Source organism: Temnothorax longispinosus, unplaced genomic scaffold (genome assembly GCF_030848805.1).
Source record: "Temnothorax longispinosus isolate EJ_2023e unplaced genomic scaffold, Tlon_JGU_v1 HiC_scaffold_27, whole genome shotgun sequence".
NCBI classification, from domain to species: domain Eukaryota; kingdom Metazoa; phylum Arthropoda; class Insecta; order Hymenoptera; family Formicidae; genus Temnothorax; species Temnothorax longispinosus.
The window spans coordinates 110,492-133,002 of record NW_027270089.1 but is presented as its reverse complement, the minus strand read 5'-3'; the positions used below and the strand labels follow the sequence as shown (position 1 = coordinate 133,002).

The 22,511-nt window shown below is 48.8% G+C and overlaps 4 protein-coding genes across 4 annotated transcripts; 3 read left to right on the top strand and 1 right to left on the bottom strand.

The window, feature by feature from the left end:
* Window positions 1-3,400: 3,400 nt before the first annotated feature.
* LOC139824106 (uncharacterized) lies at window positions 3,401-4,363 on the top strand. Its single transcript, XM_071796599.1, has one exon. The coding sequence runs from the start codon at window positions 3,401-3,403 to the stop codon at window positions 4,361-4,363; it is 963 nt and encodes a 320-aa protein (XP_071652700.1).
* A 7,209-nt stretch (window positions 4,364-11,572) lies between these two features.
* Window positions 11,573-12,011, top strand: LOC139824120 (histone H2A). The gene has a single exon (XM_071796608.1). It carries the CDS (start codon window positions 11,630-11,632, stop codon window positions 12,002-12,004), a length of 375 nt encoding a protein of 124 aa, XP_071652709.1. The 5' UTR covers window positions 11,573-11,629; the 3' UTR covers window positions 12,005-12,011.
* Window positions 12,012-15,557: 3,546 nt separating this feature from the next.
* LOC139824105 (uncharacterized) lies at window positions 15,558-16,649 on the bottom strand. Its single transcript, XM_071796598.1, has one exon. It carries the CDS (start codon window positions 16,647-16,649, stop codon window positions 15,558-15,560), a length of 1,092 nt encoding a protein of 363 aa, XP_071652699.1.
* Window positions 16,650-21,277: 4,628 nt separating this feature from the next.
* Window positions 21,278-22,158, top strand: LOC139824104 (uncharacterized). The gene is made up of 2 exons (XM_071796597.1): window positions 21,278-21,417; window positions 21,624-22,158. The coding sequence occupies exons 1-2, from the start codon at window positions 21,278-21,280 to the stop codon at window positions 22,156-22,158; spliced, it is 675 nt and encodes a 224-aa protein (XP_071652698.1).
* The last annotated feature ends 353 nt before the right edge of the window (window positions 22,159-22,511 follow it).

Here is a 22,511-nt window from a genome sequence, read left to right as displayed (position 1 = left end):
GATCAACCAGAAATGACTGAAGGACTCAAGAAGAAATATAAAAATCCAAAGTTGCCCATTCCTCGAAGTCCATATAATACAAGAAAAGGTTCAAGATCAAATGAGAATGAATTTGACGAAACGGTGATAATGGCTGAAGTCTGCGTGGCTGAGATGGAGCCCATAAGTCTAGAAGATGCCATGAAAAGTGAGGATTCAACAAAATGGTTGGCAGCGATAAATGAGGAAATTGACTCATTGGAGAAGAATGAAACCTGGATACTAGTTCCACGAAGTAAGGACAAACATGTAATAACAAACTGCTGGATCTTCAAGAAGAAGTACAAGGCTAATGGTGAGATCGATAAATTTAAGGCAAGACTTGTCGCAAGAGGTTGTTCACAGAAATATGGAATCGACTATAAAAAGACATTTGCGCCGGTGGTGAAATATGATTCTGTCAGAATGTTGTTGGCCATAGCAGCAGCTCAAGATCTAGAGATCTATCAATTCGATGTCAAAACCGCATTCCTTCATGGTGATCTTAAGGAAAACATTTACATGGAGCAACCTTACGGTTTTGAAGAAGATGATCGAATCTGTCTACTACTAAAAAGTCTGTACGGGCTGAAACAAGCCCCAAGACAATGGAATGAAAGGATTGTTGAATTTCTGTTGAAATATGGCCTGGTGCAATCCACAGCTGATCCATGCATCTTTATCTGCAAGTGCGAAGACTGTATACTGTACCTGGCATTGTACGTGGATGATGGATTAATATGTGGAAACAACATCCTGTTTATCAAGAAATTATTAAACAGTCTTCATCGAGAATTCGAAATCACATTCAAAGAAGCAGAATTCTTCGTTGGAATACAAATTGAGAGGGATAGAATAAACAGAAGACTAAAAATTTATCAAAGTGTATATACAAAGAAAATCTTTGAAAGATTTAATCACACTGATTGCACGGCGGTCTCCACACCTGCGGAACCCGGGATGAAGTTTTCAAAAGATGAAGAAGGATCAAGAGAAAGGACTTTTCCTTATAGAGAAGCAATCGGCTCACTCATGTATTTGATGATCTGCACAAGACCTGATATTGCTTATATTGTGGGAATTCTCAGTAGATATATGGAGAAACCAACAAATATGCATTGGCAAGGAGTAAAAAGAGTGATAAGATTTTTAAAAGGAACGGAAAATCGAGGAATTGCGTTCAATTTAAATTCAAACTGCACTAAGTTGAACGTCTATTGTGATGCTGATTGGGCTGGCGATGTTGACACAAGACGCAGTACAACAGGTTGGATAGCCCTCTTGAATGGTGGACCAGTGGCATGGAGTTCAAGAAAACAGACTGTAACTGCAACTTCAACTACGGAAGCAGATTTCGTGGCCTTATGTGCAACAACGAAAGCAGTCGTCTGGTTACGAAGACTGATGTCAGATCTTGACCAACAGCAAACCCAACCTACGCCGATTAGATGTGACAATCAGAGAGCAATCACTCTGGTAAAGGATCCACAATCAACAAAGAGGACCAAGCACATCGATACACAGTACTTTTATACTTGTGATATGTACAAAATAGAAGAAATTGATGTACAATATGTGTCGACTGACAACCAGTTGGCTGATCCGCTGACCAAAGCATTGTCCAAAGAAAAATTTAAAAGCTTAGTTAATCAGTATGGATTATATGATGTCTAATGAATATTTTTGTTGTTGTTTATAGATGAGAAAGCGAGAGGGAGTGTTGAATATGGCGCTTTCTCGAGATTCCGATTGATCGAACTATCGACATGTAAATCGGTTCGCGAGTTGATCGACGACTGTCGCGCTTGTCGTTCGTCTTCCGGTCGCGCTCGCCCTCTTCTTCTCTGTACGGTCACGTGTACGCACGTGCCCTTATTCGGCTGTGAGCATCAAGTATTTTCCGAACATTATTCTTTCTTTATCCTTATGTATTAATAAACTGAATAAACTGTACAACGTATTTGCAACATTATCGAGTGTCACAAGTGTTTATTTAATAACCACATCAGTATCAACTTCCAGAAGAATGGCATAACGAAGACACTAGGCACAAGATGGGATACACGGCTTGATAACATAACGGCAAAAAGGCAAATACTAGCGGAGACCGCTCAAATATTTGATCCCTTAGGTCTTCTTGGTTCATGCATCATTATAGCGAGAACTTTGTTACAACAACTGTGGTTGCACAAACTGTCGTGGGACAAATCCGTACCTTTAGACTTGCATAACAAGTGGTTATAGTTTCGAAAACAGAGTCAACTTCTAAACCAAATCAAGGTATCGCGGTATGTCTTATGTGAGAATTATTCGGACATACAATTACACGGTTTTGCTGATGCATCGCAAAAGGCTTACGGTGCGTGCATCTACGTGCGATCTCGAAATTCTGAAGGACGTGTGGAAGTAAAGCTATTTTGTGCAAAAAGCAGAGTAGCAGCTAACAATTCCTCGCTTAGAGCTTTGTGCAGCTCTCATCCTCGCGCGCCTGGTCGCCAAGGTAATGCAAGTGTTTAGAATCCCTATCGATATGATCACCTGTTGGATTGATGCTCAGATAGTTATTTGTTGGTTAAGATTGCAGCCAAGTACATTGCAAGTATTCGTAGCAAATCGCATTGCGGAGATACAAGATCTAACGAAGTCGTATAATTGGCGACATGTTCCAACAACCGCGGAGAATCCAGCCGATCTTCTTTCGCGTGGTCTATCTGCTGACAAGTTAATACACTCAAAGCTGTGGTGGCACGATCCATCTTTCTTGTTAGAGGACAAAGGCGAATGGCCCACATGCGTCGCAACAGAAGAGGATCTACCTAAAATGAAGAAAACGTGTTGTATAACGAAACAGCTAGAAAAAGAGACATCCATATTCGAAAAAACATCGAGCGCAAAACGTTTTATTCGTATCATAGTCTATTGTAAGCGTTTCTCATGTAATTGTAAGCACAAGAGTGAACGCAAAACAGATTTTCTTACAGCGTTGGAACTAAAAGACTCATTAAATACACTTATGAAGATAGCACAGCACGAATGTTTTCCAGACGAAGTACAAAATAGGGAAGTACTCGTATCATCTAATAAGTTGATTTCACTCAATCCCTTCGTAGACGAAAAAGGTATATTGCGAGTGGGAGGAAGATTGGGTAACTCAAAGTTTTCCCATGATAAGAAACATCCCATCGTTCTGTCAGCCAAACATAAGTTCACAAAATTGCTACTCATAGATGAACATTTACGATTATTACATGCAGCTCCTCAAGCACTTTTAGCTTCTATACGCGAGAGATTTTGGATAATTGGGGGCCGAAATCTCGCAAAAAAGGTAGTTCATGAGTGCATAAAATGCTTTAAAAACAAGCCGCAGTCAGCACAAGCGTTAATGGGCGAGTTGCCGAAGGCTCGCGTATCTATGGCAGGACCCTTTCACACAACAAGTGTAGATTACGGCGGTCCATTTCTGATCAAAGATAGGAAAGGCAGAGGTTGCAAAACGAGCAAGTGTTACGTAGGTCTATTCGTTTGTTTCGTCACAAAGGCGATACACTTAGAGTTAATATCCGATATGACCTCGGAATCTTTCATTGCAGCACTCAGACGTTTTGCTTCTAGAAGAGGCAAACCGGCCTATATATACTCCGATAATGGCACGAATTTTGTCGGTGCCAATCGCGAGTTAAATGAATTAGCGCAATTTTTAATGAAAGAGCAAACTATGCTTAGCGAATCTATTAATGAAATAGGTATTAACTGGCAGTTTATTCCTGCATACTCTCCCCATTTTGGAGGTTCATGGGAAGCGGGCATAAAATCCGCAAAGCACCATTTAAAACGTGTTGCGAGTAATTTAACATTAACATTCGAAGAATTTTATACGTTACTCACGCAAATAAAGGCGATACTAAACTCGCGCCCACTAACTCCCATGTCAACCGATCCCAATGATCTCACTCCACTTACTCCCGCTCACTTTCTGATCGGCAAATCTTTAACCTCGGTGGCCGATCCAGATCTCACGCATTTGCCAGAATCTCGATTGTCTAGGTGGCAGCTCATACAAAACGTACAGCAGCACTTCTGGCAAAGATGGAGCAAGGAGTACGTTGGGGAATTACAGCAACGTACTAAATGGAAGAAGCCATTTAAACCACTACCAAAGGAAGGCACCATGGTCCTTATCAAGGAGGACAATCTTCCCCCGTTCAAATGGAGACTGGGGCGCATACTTTCCATCCATCCGGAACGAGACCAAATTGTTCGAGTGGCCATTGTGAGGACATCCAATGGCAGCGTGCGCATTACTGTCGCGAAACTTTGTCCGTTACCGATGGAAGATTGTAACTGATAGTATTAAGCATTTACATTAGTATTTAGGGTATATCGTTTAGTGTGATTTGATTAGAGTTCAGTTAAAGTTCATAAATGATTAAGTTTAGCATTTAAGTTCTAGAGTCATTGCCTACTCGACTAACATTCATAACTTGGCATCAATTGTTAGTACATAATACAGTCCACTCATTATTTGATTTATAGCAGTCCATTCATTATTTAAGTTATATTAGATTGAAAGACATTCTTTCAAGGCCGGGAGTATGTTTGGTTTTAGTTTTACTTATTTTAATTTTGTTCGAATATCTCGCCTGAAACGATGCGAAGCGTGCTTGCAACACTATATGTAAAAATAAAAAATTGTCGAAAAGACAAGATGGCGAAATATACAGCGATTGAGTAAGACGTGCTTTCGTGCTTCCGTATTTTACCAAGTGAAACCCAGCATATCCACATCCCTCTTAACACTTATCGGACATTTAAATTCAATAGGCTTTACCAGACAGTGCCCGATGAACACTCCTGGTGCAAGCCGCCGCTTTTTACGATGCCCACTCTATTGTGGTCGGTGATTGCTTCTACGATGGTTTCACTGCGGGGTGGTAGAGTCACCTTCCGATATGGTTAGAGTTTAAATATGGCCTTATCGATTTTTAATTGTTTCGAGGTATTTGAGATGTCGGCCTTGTGTTTTGTAAGGAAATCGTTTCTAAGTATCCCTTCGTACTCAATCGGGAAATCGTCCTTTACCACATACATGGTGTGGCGTATTTTCTTCCTTCCAAGATCCACGGTTGTCTTTATCTTTCCGATCGTGTGGATCTGGTGTCCTGTTACGCCGATCAGTGCCAAACGTTTTTCTCGCACCATCGTTTTGCCTTTCAGATTTCCTACCTTGATTAACGTCAGGGTCGCTCCTGAATCTAATAGGAAATTCGTTTTTCCTTTCTTCGCCTCTTGAATCAGCAGAGTTATCAAGTCTAACGGGCCTACCTTATGTTTCCCTGTTATCTGTGTCACTCGATACTCCTCGGCGGCTCGTGCCTTATTCTTCCTGGGTCTCTTTTCCTCTTCGCTACTGCTACCGAATGAAGTTTCATCGCTCGTTTCTTGCGACTTCTTCTTTCTCACAGTATTTACGGGCGCCTGTTTTGTGGCGTTTGTTTTCGATCGGCGCGATCGCTCTGGTTTAGGTCGTCCGTTCAATGACCAACATTTGTCTCGCTTATGCCCGGTCTTTTTGCAATAGGTGCACTCGATCGTATTTATCCCGCTTGTCCGCTTTCGGCAACGAGAATCTATTTGCTTGTTGGCTCGTACGGCAATCTCGCCCGTAATGGCCGGTTTTTCCGCATTTGTGGCACCGTATTGCCGCGTTCCCCAAATATCGCGCATTTTCGGTATTAAATTTATTTTTATTAGTCGGCTGTCCGTTTCGCGGGGAGGGACCTTTCATCTTTTCTTCCGCACTGGCGCCGGTTTAGCGTTATTGCTTCCTGCAAAGTTTGGTACCGCTCTGACTAACATTTTAATGTCCTCGTGCAGCCTTATTTGGTAATTATGGACGGCTTGCACCTTTATACTGTCGAGGATCGCTTTCTGCTACTCTTGCGAATGGCCTTGGCCTTCTTCCATGGCCTCGTATAATTCTCGCGTTAGCTTTTCTACGCGCCGCTCGAATTCCTGCGCGCTTTCTCCCGATTTTTGCTTCAGGGAGTTAAATTCTAGTTGCAGATGAGTCATGCTGCGCTTTCCTCAGTATTCCATTTCTAGTTCGCGTTTTAGTTGCTCAAAATCCTGAATATCGCGCGTGTCAAAATCTATCATGGCCTTTCCTTTAAATTTTGTGCATAGGATGGCCTCTAAAAGCATCGATTCGTCCGAGGGCTGGATGTTTTTCATCGCGTAGGTACTCGCGTTTAAAAAGTCACGGACGCGCTCACGGGACTCTCCGTTTATCTCGGGTATCATATTTCGTGCTTCTTTTAAGCTGAGGAATCCGAGGTGGTGTCCCAGTTGGTTTCGGACGTCGCTATTCGTCCGCCCGTAAGTAACGTCTAATGGACCGTTACTGCGTATGCGTCGAATTCTGTTGTCGGAACGATTGAAATTTGCAGCCTTTAGTCGGCTCGTGCGATCCTGCAGATCGCGTATAGGAGTTTGTCAGAGCGTTCGAAATTCGCGGCCTCTATTCGGTTTACGTGATCCTGTACGTCACGTATCGCATTTAGGATGTCGTCGACCATGGCGTCTCGCGCTCCTAGACATGCTCGCGCGGGCTCCGAAGGTTGGCGTGGATTATCCGTGGGTGTCCGTTGGGTGTCCGACCTCAGGCGGTTAATCTCCGCGTCCACTTGTTCGGGTGTTATATCCACGCGAGGTGCAATGGCCTAGACAGCTTTTCTTCGCTGACTCATTTTTTCGGCCTTGGGGGTATAGTCCTCTTCTGTCGGATCGAATACATCGCTGTCGTATGATGTCAGTGAGAATTCTCCTCTCCCGGAGTTCTCACTCTGAGCATCGGCCGAGGTGTCCGAACGTGCGTCGCCTTCGGTCGGGGACAGTCTAAGTACGTCACGGTCGTGATTGTCACTGTTTTTGTCACCGATAGCGTTATCCGCGTTATTTCGTGGGCCCTTGTTCGTGTCACAGAGGCTACCGTCTAAAAACGCAAATTCGCGCTCTAGTACGACGTTGGGGTGTAGTTCTAGCACCGGCGAGTCGTCGTCCGTGTAATCTAAACTGCGCCGTACGTTTTCTGCAATGTCGCAAACGGCTTCTTCTACAATTCAAACCGAGCCTATTAGGCTGACCCTAGGAGTTCGTCGCGCTGGCACGCTCTCGGTTCTATGTAGCCACGACGGGTTAATTACGGGGCGATCTCGGGTTTTACCGTCCAACATTTATCGGCGCTCGCGGTTTTATTTTCGGCGCTCGCGAATTTTATTCTCGGCGCTCGCAATTCTTTTGTCGCTCGCGAATTTTAGTTTCGGCGCTCGCAATTCAAATTGGGTTGGACTTACATTAACGCCGCGTTTTCGCATGGTGTCAGCTTTCTCGGTTGTTGTCCGCTGCTATGCTGTTCTGCTGGGCTGTTTCGTTGCTCGAACTGGCGAGTCCGTGTGGTAGATCGGGGCCTGCTCCGGTGTCGCTGATAACACTCGGCGGCTGTTACCGAGGTTGCTCTCGCTCTGGATCTGGCTGGCCCTCTCCGGGATCCTTTGCCACCTTTTGATGATCCGCTCCTTTTTTTTTTGCAGGCGAACATTTGTAACACTCGCGACAGGAACACACGCAACGAGACGTTGCCGAAATCCCACCGCTGCCACCAAATGTTGTGCCGTGACCGGGCGTTTGGAGCTCAGGGTCAGCACAGGATTCGGGATTTTGGGTCGGGGAAAGATTAACTCGTCGCACTGCGTTTAATGAGCTGATTTAAATATATTTTTTGTATCAAGTGAACAATTGTCTTGGTCACTATTAAACTCCGATAGTCGCGATATACTTGAGTCGCCAACGATTATTACGACTATTATTAATTATGCCCAATTGTCTCGTCCGGATGGAATAACTATGTAGTCGTGCTCCTGCATGAGCCTAGACAACAGCGTTTAAAGCATTGCCCTAAAATGCAAAAAGCAAGCGCGCGCCTGCGCCTTTCCAGCGCCCTCCGCGCGGCCCGCGTCTCTGGGCGCCGCGCGCGCCCGTTCTTTATTGTGTTCTGTTCGCTTGTCCAGACAACACGCATTTTTCCTATCTTCAGGATTTTCGTCGTTTTGGATGCCGAACATAAGGATCGAAGGGTAGCTCTCCCTCGAAGCACTCGAGAAGAGACATAATTTATCGTAAGCACCGTTTTTCGAGCCTATTCTCCCGTGAGATCCCGACGATCCCGAGATTTCTTGCGACGTAAGAGATACATCGTGCAGCTATTTTGCGGACAGCAGGCGGACATCGAGGGACTCACCCGCTCGAGGTTCTTTTTCCAGGAACAGCTGTTCTCAGATTCCTGAGCATACTTGTAGGCTTATCGCCTACCGGACTGACACGCATAACCTCTAAGATCCTGCCCAAGAGGTTAGGTTGCCCGCAACGGGCGCTTCGTCCGTATACGAGGTTTTAATTTCGGTTTCCAGGCCACACCTGCCTTCGAGAAATTAGCAAGCACTAAAAGACAGACGGTCGCATAAGCAACCGGGGCGCTGTACCAGGTATGTCCTCTTGTCGACTCACATTCCGTGGCAAAGAGAGGACATAACCGACTGTTCCCTTCTGCTTTGCCTTCTCCGTTGCAGTGGCCAGTGGCCATTAACGTCGGCGACGTACCAGGTATATCCTCTTGTCGACCCACATTCCGTGGCAAAGAGAGGACATAACCGATTTTTTCCTTCTGCCTCGCTTTCTCCGTTGCAGTGGCCTATGCCCATTAACGTCGGCGATGTTTTCTCTACAGCTCTTGGTATGTATCTTTTGCTGTTAACGAGAAGAGTATCTATCACTTAAGTGGTTGCCTGCCTCAATGCCCTCGGCTTTGGCAGGCCAAACCTGCTACAACCGGAAATCCTGCGCGACCTTAAGAACGATGCAGATTTCCTCGGGCGCTAGACGCCGCCGGCAGTAGCGCTCGAACGCTCGCCTAATCTAAGGCGCACGGACACCCTCGGCAATGGCTCACAGTCGCTCGTCGACTCCAAGGCGCAGGGACGGCATCGGCAGTAGTGCACATTCGCCCCCCGACTTCCTTGGCGCATAGACGCCCATCGGCTCACCTATCGGCCTTATATTCTTCAGAGAGCATACACACACTATTTGGTCATTCATGGAAGCGTTCTACCAAGTCTTCCTTTAACATTCCATAGGGCGTGGAGACATCAGGGAGACTAAAGCAGCACGGGCATATGAAAAGGTAGGGCGCAAGATTTCTAATTCCTCAGCCCTGGTGAGTAAAGGAACCCTACAGCCTGTCCGTCAGCAAGCGCCGCAGCGCCGTTTTCAGTCTCTAAACCGCAGCTTCCGAGAAACCGGAAAGCTCCTGTTTTTCCATTAAGGGCTCCCTAAACTCGGACTCTTTACCGAGCCATCGTCCTCACTTTCGGTTTCGGCTACAACACCATCGTTAGACACCGTAAATACCGCCGAGCGCCTCCACAGCTACACGAGGCTATCACCCTCTTTTTACATTTTGCCTCCACCGAGAGCCGCCTTGAGAGAAATGGAATTTTCGCAGGCCACCGCAAAATTCCTTGATTTAGAGGTTAAATGCCTCTTGCGTAAAAGAGCCATCTAGGCGGTCGAACTCTACGCTGAACAATCCTTATTCTCGTTCTTTCTTGTAGAAAAAGTAGCGTCAGAGTCAGGGATCACCACTACTCTGTTAACTCATTGAGGTCGAGCAGCAAGGCGCCGGTATACCACTTGGATGGATAACCAGCTGAGAGAGTAGATTGCTTGGAGCAAACGCGCAGCGAATATACGCGTAGGGTTAAATATACTTTTTGAACCATTAGGCGGTAAGCGACTTTATAATAATTTTACGTGAATTAATCACGTTTAATAAGCCGCCGCATTTTAAGTTGGAGGATTGGCGGACAGTAGTTCGCCTCATGTTATCGGGATGGCTAATGGCCACTGTAGATCTGGAGGACGCGTACTTGCTGGTTCCAAACCAGGCTCTGCTACCAAAACTATTCCAGGTCTTATTTACAACCATCGAATAACTGTAAATTTTTAGGACTTGTTCCAATGCCGCCGGTCAATATATTTCGATACCTACTTGCCGTCGGGAAAAATTATTATAATTAACAACAAGGACTCCTATATACAAAAAATTTTGGAATGACAAAAATTTCTTAGTTCTCAATATGAGCACCGATAATTTTTCGATAACTAGGGAAATTTCACCATACGTACGTAATACGTGAATTTATTCACGAGGATTACCATACGTGAAATAACATGCGATTTCGAGTTCAATTACGAAATGTAATAGCAGAACAATTTAGGCGATTGTGTAACGTGATTGCGGCCGTAGCAGCCGAAAGTAGTCTGCCATGTCAGAACTTTAAGCACTCGAATTTATCATATCTCCTATCAGACCTTGCAGGGTGGATCAATGTCTTTTCAGGCCCCAGTCAATCTATTCAGATTCGTTCCAGCAAATTCATTCGAGAAATTTTTTCAGATGCTTCTTTGAACGATTGGGGAACTTCGTGCGGCGAGTTGCGTATACACGGCTGGTCGCCGGTAGACGAGGGAGCTCCTCACGGTATCGCAGCTGAACTTAAAGCAGTTTTGTACACCCTTTGCGGCTTCGTAGCGGATCTCCGCGATTGCGACATTTTGCTTCGTTTTGACAACGCAACCACCTTAGCTTACATCAGTAAGCTTATCATTATTCAGTCTCCATATCATTCTGAAATTTCAAGACAAGTTTGGCGTTGGTACGAGAGTCAAAATACTTTCCTTTTTTGCTTCATATATTTTCTCTAGTGAGAATTTCATCTGACGCTGAATCTCGAATCGCAGGTACTGAGTGGCCCCCACTTATCGATAATTCTCAGCGAGTGGCCAGGACTTTTGGTCCACTCAATGTGGACCTTTTTTACGTCTCTACTTAATACCAAATACGATTCCTCCGTTTCAGGGTCTCTAGATCCGGGACCTATAACAATATATGCGTGCACTCTCTCAGAGGAAAGACTGAATTTCTACGCGTTTACACTCTTTTGCTGGTTAAAACGCGTATTGAAAAAGATAGTGGACGAGGGCGCAACGGAAACTTTGGTGACGCCAGGGTGGTTTCCCCAAACATGCTTTCCGTTGTTTCAACACCCCTTGATATCTAACCCGTTAATTCTTCCTCTCAGTTACTCTCTGTTTTCTTTACCTTTTAGAAACCAATATCCAGCGTGAAACACTCCCTCCCTGATAGCCGGGAAGGTATCAGAGAATCTCTCAGGGCCTAATACCATCAGTAGCCATACCAACGATGCTACAGTCAACTATCAAGCAATACTCTCGCCCTCGCCACCTTTGGTGAGATGTCTGTTATCGCCATCAGCTATCTCTGTATTCTCCAACGATTCCTCAGGTGCTAGAATCTCTATCTCAGGAACTTAGCCCCTCCGCCGCTTATTCCAGTCTAAATACGAGTTAATTTCGCAGAACGAAATCGGCTAACGTCCGGCGGTTAAGCGTCTCTGCAAAGGTGTTGCAGCGCACAATCCTCTTGGTTCTCACGAACGAAGGATCTCCGTTAACCCGTATTCGCTAATTGAGCAACATGTCTGGACGCGGAAAGGGTGGCAAAGTCAAGGGAAAGGCGAAGTCTCGTTCCAACAGGGCGGGACTGCAGTTCCCCGTGGGCCGTATTCACAGACTGCTGAGGAAGGGAAATTACGCCGAGCGCGTTGGCGCCGGTGCACCGGTCTACTTGGCCGCGGTGATGGAATATCTCGCCGCTGAAGTATTGGAGTTGGCCGGTAACGCCGCTCGTGACAACAAGAAGACTAGGATCATTCCCCGTCATCTGCAACTCGCCATCCGCAACGACGAGGAATTGAACAAGCTGTTGTCCGGCGTGACCATTGCCCAGGGTGGCGTCCTGCCGAACATCCAGGCCGTTCTGCTGCCCAAGAAGACGGAAAAGAAAGCATAAATCCGGCATCGACCACAGTCTCGTTATGACTACGTCTAGAATCCGGCTCCGGTGATCATCAAATTATCTTCTATTTACCCATATTTACGTCCTTTGATTGTCGTTACCAAGAAACCTATTCTACCTTTTGTTCTTGCTACGGGTCAGCGTGTATTGACACTCTCTTCCTTTCGAATATCTCAGATCTCTATTAATGATAAATTGATATTGCGGATTCCTGATCGAATCAAGACAGTACCGGGCCGTGTTCAACCCCCTCTCTGTCCTCGTCTCCAGGACCACGAGAATCTTTGTATCATTTGTCTAACAGAATATTACATAGATAGAACTAAGGATCCATGGCCATCGGAATGTGATTTCTTTTTTTATCTCTCTTGCTAGGCCATATAAAGCTATCACGGCTCAAACTGCAAGCAGTTGGTTTCGACAGAGCGTAGACAAATGCGGAATAGATACTACTATTTTCTCAGCTCACAATACGCGTCACGCGTCAACATTAAAAGTTGCTAGAAGGGGGATTTTCGCTCGACCGAATTAGGTACGCGCCAGGTTGGACCAGTGAATCCCATCACTTTTTCGCAATTCTTTACAATAGGCCTACCATTAATCCAGAGGATTTCAGTACCGCGGTCTTTCTATCACAATGGTCTAATTTATATTCTCTAGCGCATAACGGAGGAAAAAAAACCACAATTGTTACTTCCCAACCAGAATGCTGATGTCGTTTCGACATCTAACCGACGTCTATAGACATGTCATTTCTCGCTGGGTTACGGCATCCTAATGTAACAAGATTATTAATTATTTTTTATATATTTATGCGTTGCCCATCTTACGTCATCAACATTAAAATATGAATAATATTCTTGTTATGTTTCAATATTTGGTTAACAAATCGCGACTCTTTGAACAACTACATAGTTATTCCATCCGGACGAGACAATTGGGCATAATTGTTAGATTGAACGAACTTACCTGTGAAGTTCGATCCTAATTATGCCCTATGTCTCGTCCGGATGAACGCCCACCCTTTCAGTGTTTTTTCTCTCCCTGATATTTCGCGATTTGTTTTCTTTGAACTTATGAAGAACGGGCGCGCGCGGCGCCCAGAGGCGCGGGCCGCGCGGAGAGCGCTGGAGAGGCGCAAGCGCGCGCTTGCTTTTTGCATTTTAGGGCAATGCTTTAAATGCTGTTGTCTAGGCGCATGCAAGAGCACGACTACATAGTTATTCCATCCGGACGAGACATAGGGCATAATTAGGATCAAACTTCACAGGTAAGTTCGTTCAATCTAACAATTATGACGCACGTACACGCTTAGCTGTTGATTATTGACTGCCCACCGCCTCGGCAGGCTTTTTATCGCGTACGAGTTTGTTGCCCTATTGCCAACTCGGATAGCTTCCGAGTTGGTGTCGATACCCGGCTGTCAGCACTTCTGTTTCCGGGATCAGGTTGCCTCAGCTCGTAACTGCGCAACTTGGTGATGCATTAACCTAATTGAAATTAGCTTCGGAATGCCACCTAAGGCATATGAAGCAATTAGCAGAACTTGCGCCGACCGCTCAGTGTCGCAATCCTGCTATCCTGACTTCTGTCTCACGACAATGGAATATATACATTAAAAGCGTATATAGAGACATATAAAATAAGAAATTGCTAAATATAAAATGTTTGCAATTATTTTATATCCAAGAAATATAAAGTTACACATAAGTATGTATAAATACTTGTATTTTGGACACAAATACAATACTTTGATCTAAAATACAATATTGCTAAATAACATTACGTATTTAATATGTATAACTTTACAATATGTATTTTAGATATGAAATCATTGCACACTTTTGTTTATATGAAGCTGTTTCTTATTTTATACCATATGTGTATCAAAAGTTTCGGAACGTCCAATCTCAGAAAGTATTGGTTTATGGGAAAAGTGTTTCAGATAAAAATTGGAGGATTCAAACTGAACCAACAGCTAATTTTATTAGATTATGGATCCGGGGTCTGTATTGGGCTAGGGGAGGGCCCAAGTTAAATTTTTTAAATAAAAACCCCTATTTTTTATTGTATCAGCCTTTTTTTCTAATTAATTTGAACAACTTTTGTTCTAAAACATTTTGCTTCCTCATAGAGGAAGCTGTTTTCGTGAATTTTGTATATGAACCTTCGATTGCGTATAAAGTTGGGTCTAATCAACTAAATTTAAAAGAATTATATATGAAATAGGGGTAGAAGAGAAACCAACAAAGATATTGGTTTTTGAGTTTTTTCTGCTAATATGTTCAGATTGTTGTAAAACGTCGAAATATCGCCTTAAAAAAATGTCCGTATGTGTGTATGTGTGTGCAGATTTGATGTTGTGGTTGCTCTAACTTCCGCAAATATTGAGATATCGGTTGTTTTTTTTTTAATTGATAGAGTATCATTCAAGGAAGGTTGGTATTGAATTTGGCGATAATCGGTAAAGGGGTTCTTTTTAAAAAAATTTTTGAATTTTTTAAGAAATGTTTGTGGTCGCTCTAACTTTTGTAAATTTTGAAATATTGGGCTATTTTTAATTTTATTATATTCTTCAGTCTTTTCTACCCCTATTTCACATATAATTTTATAAGATTGGGTTGATTAGACCCAGCTTTATACGCAATCAAAGGTCCATAATTTTAGCATATAAAGTGTGCGCGAGGCGGAGGAAGGATCGAAGTAGAGGCGTGTGAGAGGGTATTATTTCAAAGGCGGTTTTGGTAGTCTATTTACAGGTATATTTACAGTTCTATTTACAGTTCTTAATTCCACGAAAAGCGACGCTTATTCCGCGAGCCACGGTTCGCGCCGCACGAATTATTGCTTCGCGGAAAACGACGGGTTATATACCGCTTGAATTGCCACTTAAGATTGGTAAGACCGTATAAGAAGCGAGTGCGAGCGGCGCGCGGAGGTTCGGGCTTCTTATAACCACGCGTCACGCATCCCCAGTAACGAGCCGAACAATTAGTTTAGCCAATCGGTCGCCGACCCACTGACGCGTCGTTCGATTTGAACTCAGCGACTTTCGGAGTCGGCAACCGATCAGCTGTTTTCGCCGTGGTCATGAGCTCCGTCCCGAATGTTTACGTCGCCTACTGAGACAAAGGGGATAGAGCAAGCACACGCAGAAAAACAAGAGATTGTTTCTCGGCTTCTCGAAGATTCCGAGAACAACGTCAGTCGTTCCCGAAATAATGCTAGGCTTGATATAGAATTCTCCTCGCGATTATTCACGCGGGATTAAGGTTCGATCGCGAACATTCCGTCCGCCTCGTATGGTGCAACCTACGATTTAATTTTCGCTGACGCGTATGCGCTTTGGGAGCCGCGTATTCGCCGAACCGGAAACTACTATTAACTTATAATTGCCTGAGTTTGCTTTCGACGCGATTTCTTTTACGGGACTATTTTGCTCGAGCATTCAGCCGATGGTCGTACGCGGGAGATATGTGTTGCTTTAATTTTACTTTACACAAATAACATATACAGCGATCACGACAAGAAGACGATGATTTCGCGATTATTTCTCGCTTCCCGGTGCGTCGCAATCCGGGAGGAGGACGAGCTTGCTCACGGGCCGCGTGAGCGTCGATGCCGCCGTCCGAACTTTGACGACGCGAACCTGGCCGTCGTCTCCCGAGAGTAGCTCCTCGATCCGAGCGAGGGGCCACTTGGTCGGGAGTGTCGTCTCGCTTCTCACGAGGCACAAGCGGCCCGCTCGCACCTCCATGTCGGCCTTGAGCCATTTCGGCCGATGAGCCAGCGTCTGTAGGTACTCCCGGGACCACCGTGCCCAGAAATGGTCTCGCATCTGCTGGACCTGTTGCCAGCAAGACAATCGGGCCGTTTTCTCCTCCGTCAGTGACGGCTCTGGCACGGCGCTGAGGGCCAAGCCTATGAGGAAGTGGCCGGGAGTGAGTGGGCTGAGGTCCTCCGGATCGTCCGTCAGGGCCTGCAGTGGACGAAAATTCAGGCACGCCTCTACCTGAGATAGTAACGTGGCCATCTCCTCGTAGGTGAGCGTCGCCTCGCCAATCACTCGCCGCAAGTGATGCTTGGTCGACTTGACGGCCGCCTCCCAGATACCGCCAAAGTTAGGCGCCGCGGGGGGATTGAAGCGCCATGAGATCCTCTCCTCGGCGACGCGCTCGGCGATGCGTCGGCTCTCCTGGCCGCCTGCAAAGAATAGATTGCGTAATTGCGCGTCGGCACCGACAAAATTTGTGCCGCGGTCGCTGTACAGCGTTTGGCACAGGCCTCGGCGGGAGACGAATCGGCGCAGCGCAGCCAGGAATGCGTCGGCGGTGTAGTCCGAGGCCACGTCGAGGTGTACAGCTCTGGAACACAGACATACAAACACGACAATAAATGCTTTAGAGGCTCGTTGGCCTCGTCCCTTGGAAGTCCTCAGCCACACTGGTCCGGCGTAGTCGACTCCCGTGTTCAGGAATGTTCGAGCGGGAGTTACCCTTGGACCAGGGAGGCTTCCCATGAGAAGCTGCGGGGAGGCCGCCCGCCATCGCACGCACGTCACGCAACGCCGAATACAACCCTTCACCAATGTACGGCCGCGAGGGATCCAGTACTCCTGGCGAAGGGCCCCGAGGGTCATCTGCACTCCTCCGTGCAACGTCCGCCGGTGGCACGCTTCCACAATAAGCATCGTTAAGTGCGACGGTCCCCGCAGGATTACGGGGTGTCTCCCTCTCGTGGCATGCCACCTTGGCGTGGTGAGAGGGCTCCTTGTACCAACGATCCACTGAGGCAGTACCTTCGGTCTTACCGAAGGGAGGGCTCGGTGGGGAGGTACAGGGTCTAAGAGCATGCCGTACCCTTCTCTCGACTTCGTCGGGATTGAGGGGTACAATAGGGTCCGGCGCCCCTGTCAGGGAACTCGTTCCCTGGCTCTCAAGCGTCGGTAGGGGAAGGCGACCCCGACTTCAAACGCCCGGTCGGCTGGGACCGATAGGGGGAAAGGTTGATTCCCCACCAGCCTAGAGGAAGGAAAACCTCGATAAAAAACCATGGGGTGGTATGGACTTAGGTCCGGGGGGATAGGGCCCTTTCACCCATTGCACGCCGGTGATCCGGCAGGGTGGGAGGTGTCCCTAAAAGGTTGGGGCTTGGGGAGGGTTTTTGATCTCCCCGTTCCCGAGGTGGGCAGGGATGCCGTCTCACCGAGGGACGGGAAGACCCCCTCTCATTATCCCCATTGCACGCCGGTGCTCCGGCAGGGGAAGAGGAGGTAACCCTCTTTCAAACAGTCCCGGTACGTGGTTCCGGGACGGACGCTGGAGGAGAGGCCCATGTCGGCGGCTTGCACACCAGGGTCGTGGACCCACGGTGCCGCCGGCGTGGAGGGCTTTTCCGAGCCGCTTGGACGTATTCCGAGGTCGGGGTTGGGAAGCCTGGGTGGGAGATTCGTCGGGCCGCTCGGACGTATTCCGAGGTCGGGGCCGGCGGGTCTAACTTCCGGACGTAAGGGCCGGAAGTGCGAGTGTAGGCTCGCCAGCGAACGACTCCGACACTTGGGAGGCGCCCTAAGCCCTGGCCTCTCGCGGGCGGCTGGCGGGGGTGGGGACTGGGATCGAGATTCTCGGCCGGATCCGCCCCCCGTCTAGCTTAGCGCGCGTGAGGTGTACAGTGGGGTGTTCCCCCCTACCCTAAGTTCGCTGACGAGCGATATGGGGCGTCGGTGCGGAGAGTACCTCGGCCGACGACCCCGGATGTTCTGCCGGCTTCCCTGGTGGGAAGGGCGGTGGAGGGGTTGCAGCCTCCTACGCCCGGAACAACGGGGGGGTCATGTCTCCCGCGCGTGGCGGCGCCCCCTGCGGTGCCCCTGTTGTCGGAGCAGGGGACCCCGGAAAGCCCATTGTCGTTTGTCCCTTGATGGACTGCGGCAGTGGGGGAGTAAGAGGCAGGGACTCTTCCCAGTTGAAAACTCCTGGGATGTGGGTGTAGCCTTCTCCCCGGGGGAACTCGGGGCTCTTCCGATCTTCACATTGGGGGTCGGGAGAGAGGGCATGCCCTGGAAGGCGAGCCGCGGAGGGTCTAGGGAGACTATATACTCATGGATAATATTATTTTGGCTAACGGAAAAAGGAACGAAGAAGTTACGGGTGACGGGGTCGGTCCCAAAACCGTCTTTACTGCGGTAAGGGATAAGTCCACCCCCGTAAATGAAGAAGAGGGGAGAAACATTCCGATGAACGTCGGAATCTCTTCTCCAGTACATGGCGACAAAGGGAAGGAGAAGAACACTTCAGGTAAGCCGCCTGGGAAGCTGGGTGGTCCGCGAAGTGTTAGAGAGAGAGCAGCCAAGATCCCCCGAGAGGGAGGAACTCTGGCTGCAATAGAAGGAAGGATTTCCACCGTTCCCATCACAGGAGAGAGAGGGCCCCAATTCGAGGAAGTCATAAGGCAAGCTGTCTCTACCTTGGATAGCAATGTGGCCGACTCAGATGCGGATGCTAACGCCACACTGAATGATGTTGACTCACTCGAACAAGATGAAATAATAGAGATTTCGGATGCCTCTGATACCCCATTGGTAAGGGGTAAGGGCGCCTCAAACACCCAAAGGAAGGAAAAAGGGAGTAGGGGTGATTATGAGAAAAGGAAGGACTTCGTCGCCAGGAGGGAGCGAGAGAGGGAGGAACGCAGGATTCAAGACCTGGAAAATCCTGCTGTTCCGGCCGAACTATCTAGGAATAGGAAGGTCATAGAGAAACGGAAAATGGAGGAATTAAGGATGGCCCCCACAGTGGACCTCCCAAATAGAATTATCGAAGCTGTCCGCGGTGTAAACAAGGTCTGCACAACGGCTAAAAAGCTTAGGGGCCAGGATCAAAAGGTCTTGAACACTTCGGCCGCTACGATATCAGCGGCTGTGGCGCTCTTAGCCGGACGTATGGGACAAAATAGCCAATGGGAGAGAGATGCGGAGTTGGAAGAGCTCCGAGCCCAAATGGCTATAATGCGGGAGGAAAATGCCAAGTTGAGGAAACTAGTGGAAAGGTCACTACCCCCCAGACAGTACGTACCTATGGAAATGACGAACGAGCCAAGGCTCGCACCTCTCCCGGACTCACCCGTTCGCGGAAGTCGAAGGAGGAATAAGACGAATGTGATCCCCGACTCCAATGCATCCGAGGAAGGAAGGGATGCAACAAACGCGGAGAATATGATGGAGACGGAGGACGAGGAGGCGAGGTTGGAGAGGGAGGAGGCTGAAGCTAACCGCCTTCGTTTACTTGCCGAGGTAGAGGCGATGGGAGCGCCGGAGCTGCGTCGCCCACAGCTGGGTGGCAAATCTGCGGTTTTGGAAAAGGCTAAGCCTCCCAAGCGACAACAGTCGCAGCAGCCGCCACTACAAATGCAACCGAGCCCACAACCATCCGACAAGACAATGGAAGAGAGACTCCTCTCTACCCTCACGTCGAGACTGGAGGGGATGATCTCGCGCATTATGACGGGAATGGGGGTTAATCCGAACCCGACTCTAAAAAAGGTCCCCACCCTGACTAACAACCCCGTGCAATCAGGGAAAGGGAAAGGACAGACCCCTGCTGTAAAAGGTAAGGGGACTACGAAGGGGGGCGGCAAGAAAGGCCTAGCCGCCAACAATATTGGCAGTGGCAATAGATCCACACAAAAGCCAACGTTTGCCGAGGTAACGAAGAACACCAACGCCAACAGGGGTTCTGGTGCAGGCAGCATGGCGACGCCGGCTACTGGAAACAAAAGAACTGTTGGCAAAGGTGCGCAAACACTCCAAACCCAGACCTTGCTCAAGAACGCCACCGAAATCCCGGGCCAACCAGCCTGGACCACAGTGACAAAAAAGGGGGAAAAAGGAAAAAGGGACGGGAGACAGGTTAAGGATAACGGAAAGGGTGGAGGCAAACCCCAGAGTGCGGGAAATCTACCAAAACCCAACGCAAACCGAGCGGCAACCGCTAAGTCCACCAGGGCAACTGAACAAGCCAAGAGCGCGGGTACGGCTGATGACAAAGTAAAGCCCGGCAAGAGGAAACTGCCAAGATGTGCGGCGGTGACTCTGACAAGCATCGAAGGAGGCTACGATGACCTAATCAGAGAGGCCAGGACTAAAATAGACCTGTCTGATCTGGGACTTACCGCCGGTTTGAAGCCCAAGAGGGCGCAAACTGGGGCACTGATCATAGAGGTCCCTGGTAGGGATAACGCCAACAAGGCAGACCTCTTGGCCGATAGGCTGAGCAAACTGTTTGAAGGGAGACCCGGAATCAAGGTCACTCGTCCCTTCAAAACAGGAGAGTTCCGAGTTCTTGATCTTGAGGACTCGACGACTCAAGAAAAGGTGGCAGTTGCGGTAGCTCAGATGGGAGGCTGCCCAACGAACCAGGTCCAGGTCGGTCCTCCAAAAAGGGAATAATGGGCTGAACACGGCCTGGTAAAATGCCCACTGGCGGCGTTCAATGCCGCCAAGAGCAATAAATTACAAGTGGGCTGGTTTACAGCCCGCGTGCAGTTCCTGGACTCTCGCCCCCTCCAGTGCTTCCGTTGCCTGGAGGGAAGCCACGTGAGAGCTCAATGCACGAGCGAAGTAGACAGAAGCTCCCGGTGCTACCGGTGTGGCGATGCAGGACACCGAGCCCGAGGGTGTCGTGCTGTCTCCAAGTGCCCGGTTTGTGCCGACCTCGGTAGGCCGGCCGAACATAGGTCAGGTAGTAAGGCGTGCTCCTCAGCAAAGAGCAAAAAGAAACCTCGCTCTGCGCTGGGAGCAACCAGACCTAGGCCTCCCTCCACATTAGGAGAAGAGGCAATGGAGATCGACGCTGTCCCAGGGCCATCCAATGCACCGCAACCCAGAATAAGAAGTATGGAAGTCGCTAACTTCCCTGGGCTGAGTAGGCAACCGATGAAAAGGACTGCATCGGTTGCTAATGCCAACGGCGAGCTGGAGGAGAGACCGCTCGCGCAGAGAAGAAAGAAGGAGACTAGGTCAGCACAAGTGACGTCAATATTGTCGTCACAAATGCTGGCCATAATGCCAGCGCCGACCAGCGACCTGGGAAGAGAAGAAACAATGGGCGAACCAGCGGTGGCGAACCAGATGCCCCAACTGCCGTCACCTATCCCACCTGAACCTCCAGATAACAAGGGAGAAGCGACGGAAATCCCGGAACGGGTAGGAAATCCCATTGAGGATCCAAAGGAAGAAGAGGAGTCGGAGGCCTCCGAGGGAACGGAGCTTTAATGCCCCCCCAGAAAATTCTGCAGGCGAACCTCAACCACTGCCGTGCTTCGCAGGACGTATTCGTGCAGACTATGGCGGAGCGCGGCTGCGGCTTGGGGGTGATCGCCGCACCATACAGAGTTCCACAGAATCACCCTTTGTGAGTGGTCTGAGTGAGTGTGGCAACTCGGCGATCACGTGGAAGCTGACGGGCGAGCCCGTTGCCTGCTCCAAAATTGGAGCGGGTAATGGGTTCGTCGTTGTTAAATGGGACCGCGTATATGTCGCTGGAGTATACGTGTCTCCGGCGGTCGATGCGGCCTCATTTGAGAGATCGTTAAATGATCTTGAGATTATCCTAGACAGGGTCCTGCCGGCGCAAGTCATGGTGGCCGGGGATTTCAACGCCAAGTCTGCGTTGTGGGGCTCCCCGGTCACGGATAGGCGTGGCAGGATCCTGGAATGTTGGGCGGCGAGCCTGGGGCTAGTGGTGCTCAATCGCGGGGGTGTCCAGACCTGCGTGAGACACCAGGGGGGCTCAGTCATTGATCTGACTTGGGCTACCCCCGACCTGGCTCGTAGGGTGAGCGAATGGAGGGTGACTGAGGAGATAGAATCGCTTTCGGATCATCTTTTTATAGAGATGAGTCTCCCGGTCACCCCTCCGGAAGTTCGGGCCCGCCGCAGGGAGGCGAACGCTCGTTTCCCGCGATGGGCGCTTAAGAAGCTAAATGGGGACCTACTAAAAGCCTCCATCAGCACGGCGCTCTGGGTGAACGACCCTAAGGGCCAATCCGAAGACCCGGACGAGGTCGCGGGATGGATCGGGGACATCATGACGCAAGCGTGCGACGCAAGCATGCCCCGGTCCAAACCCTTTGTAAGAAAAGCCGCGTATTGATTGACGGAGGAAATTGCCATACTTAGGCAAACCTCCGTCCACGCCAGGCGGCGCTGGCTAAGGGCCAGGAGGGACCAGCACCTACCCGAGGCTGCTGGAGGAAGCGGGAGTAGAATACCGCTTCGCCAAGCGGGCCTACTCCTGCGCAATAAGGAAGGCCAAGGACCGAGCGTGGCGGGAGCTGATCGGGGACCTTCATAGGGACCCATGGGGGCGCCCTTACCTAATGGTCCTCAATAAGTTGAGGACCGCAGCGCCCCCTGCCACGGAGGCCATGGACCCCGAGTTCTTAGAAGAGGTGGTGAGCACCCTCTTCCCCGATGATCCCGGGGAGAGGGTGAATGGTGGTCCCG

Excerpts from the sequence above, each read along its gene's own strand:
- LOC139824105 (XM_071796598.1), bottom strand. The coding sequence starts at position 16,649 with ATGACCCTCGGGGCCCTTCGCCAGGAGTACTGGATCCCTCGCGGCCGT.
- LOC139824120 (XM_071796608.1), top strand. The coding sequence starts at position 11,630 with ATGTCTGGACGCGGAAAGGGTGGCAAAGTCAAGGGAAAGGCGAAGTCT.
- LOC139824106 (XM_071796599.1), top strand. The coding sequence starts at position 3,401 with ATGGGCGAGTTGCCGAAGGCTCGCGTATCTATGGCAGGACCCTTTCAC.
- LOC139824104 (XM_071796597.1), top strand. The coding sequence starts at position 21,278 with ATGCCCCCCCAGAAAATTCTGCAGGCGAACCTCAACCACTGCCGTGCT. Across the intron at positions 21,418-21,623 it reads GTTCCACAGAATCACCCTTT|GGTCCTGCCGGCGCAAGTCA; the intron begins GTGAGTGGTCTG and ends TATCCTAGACAG.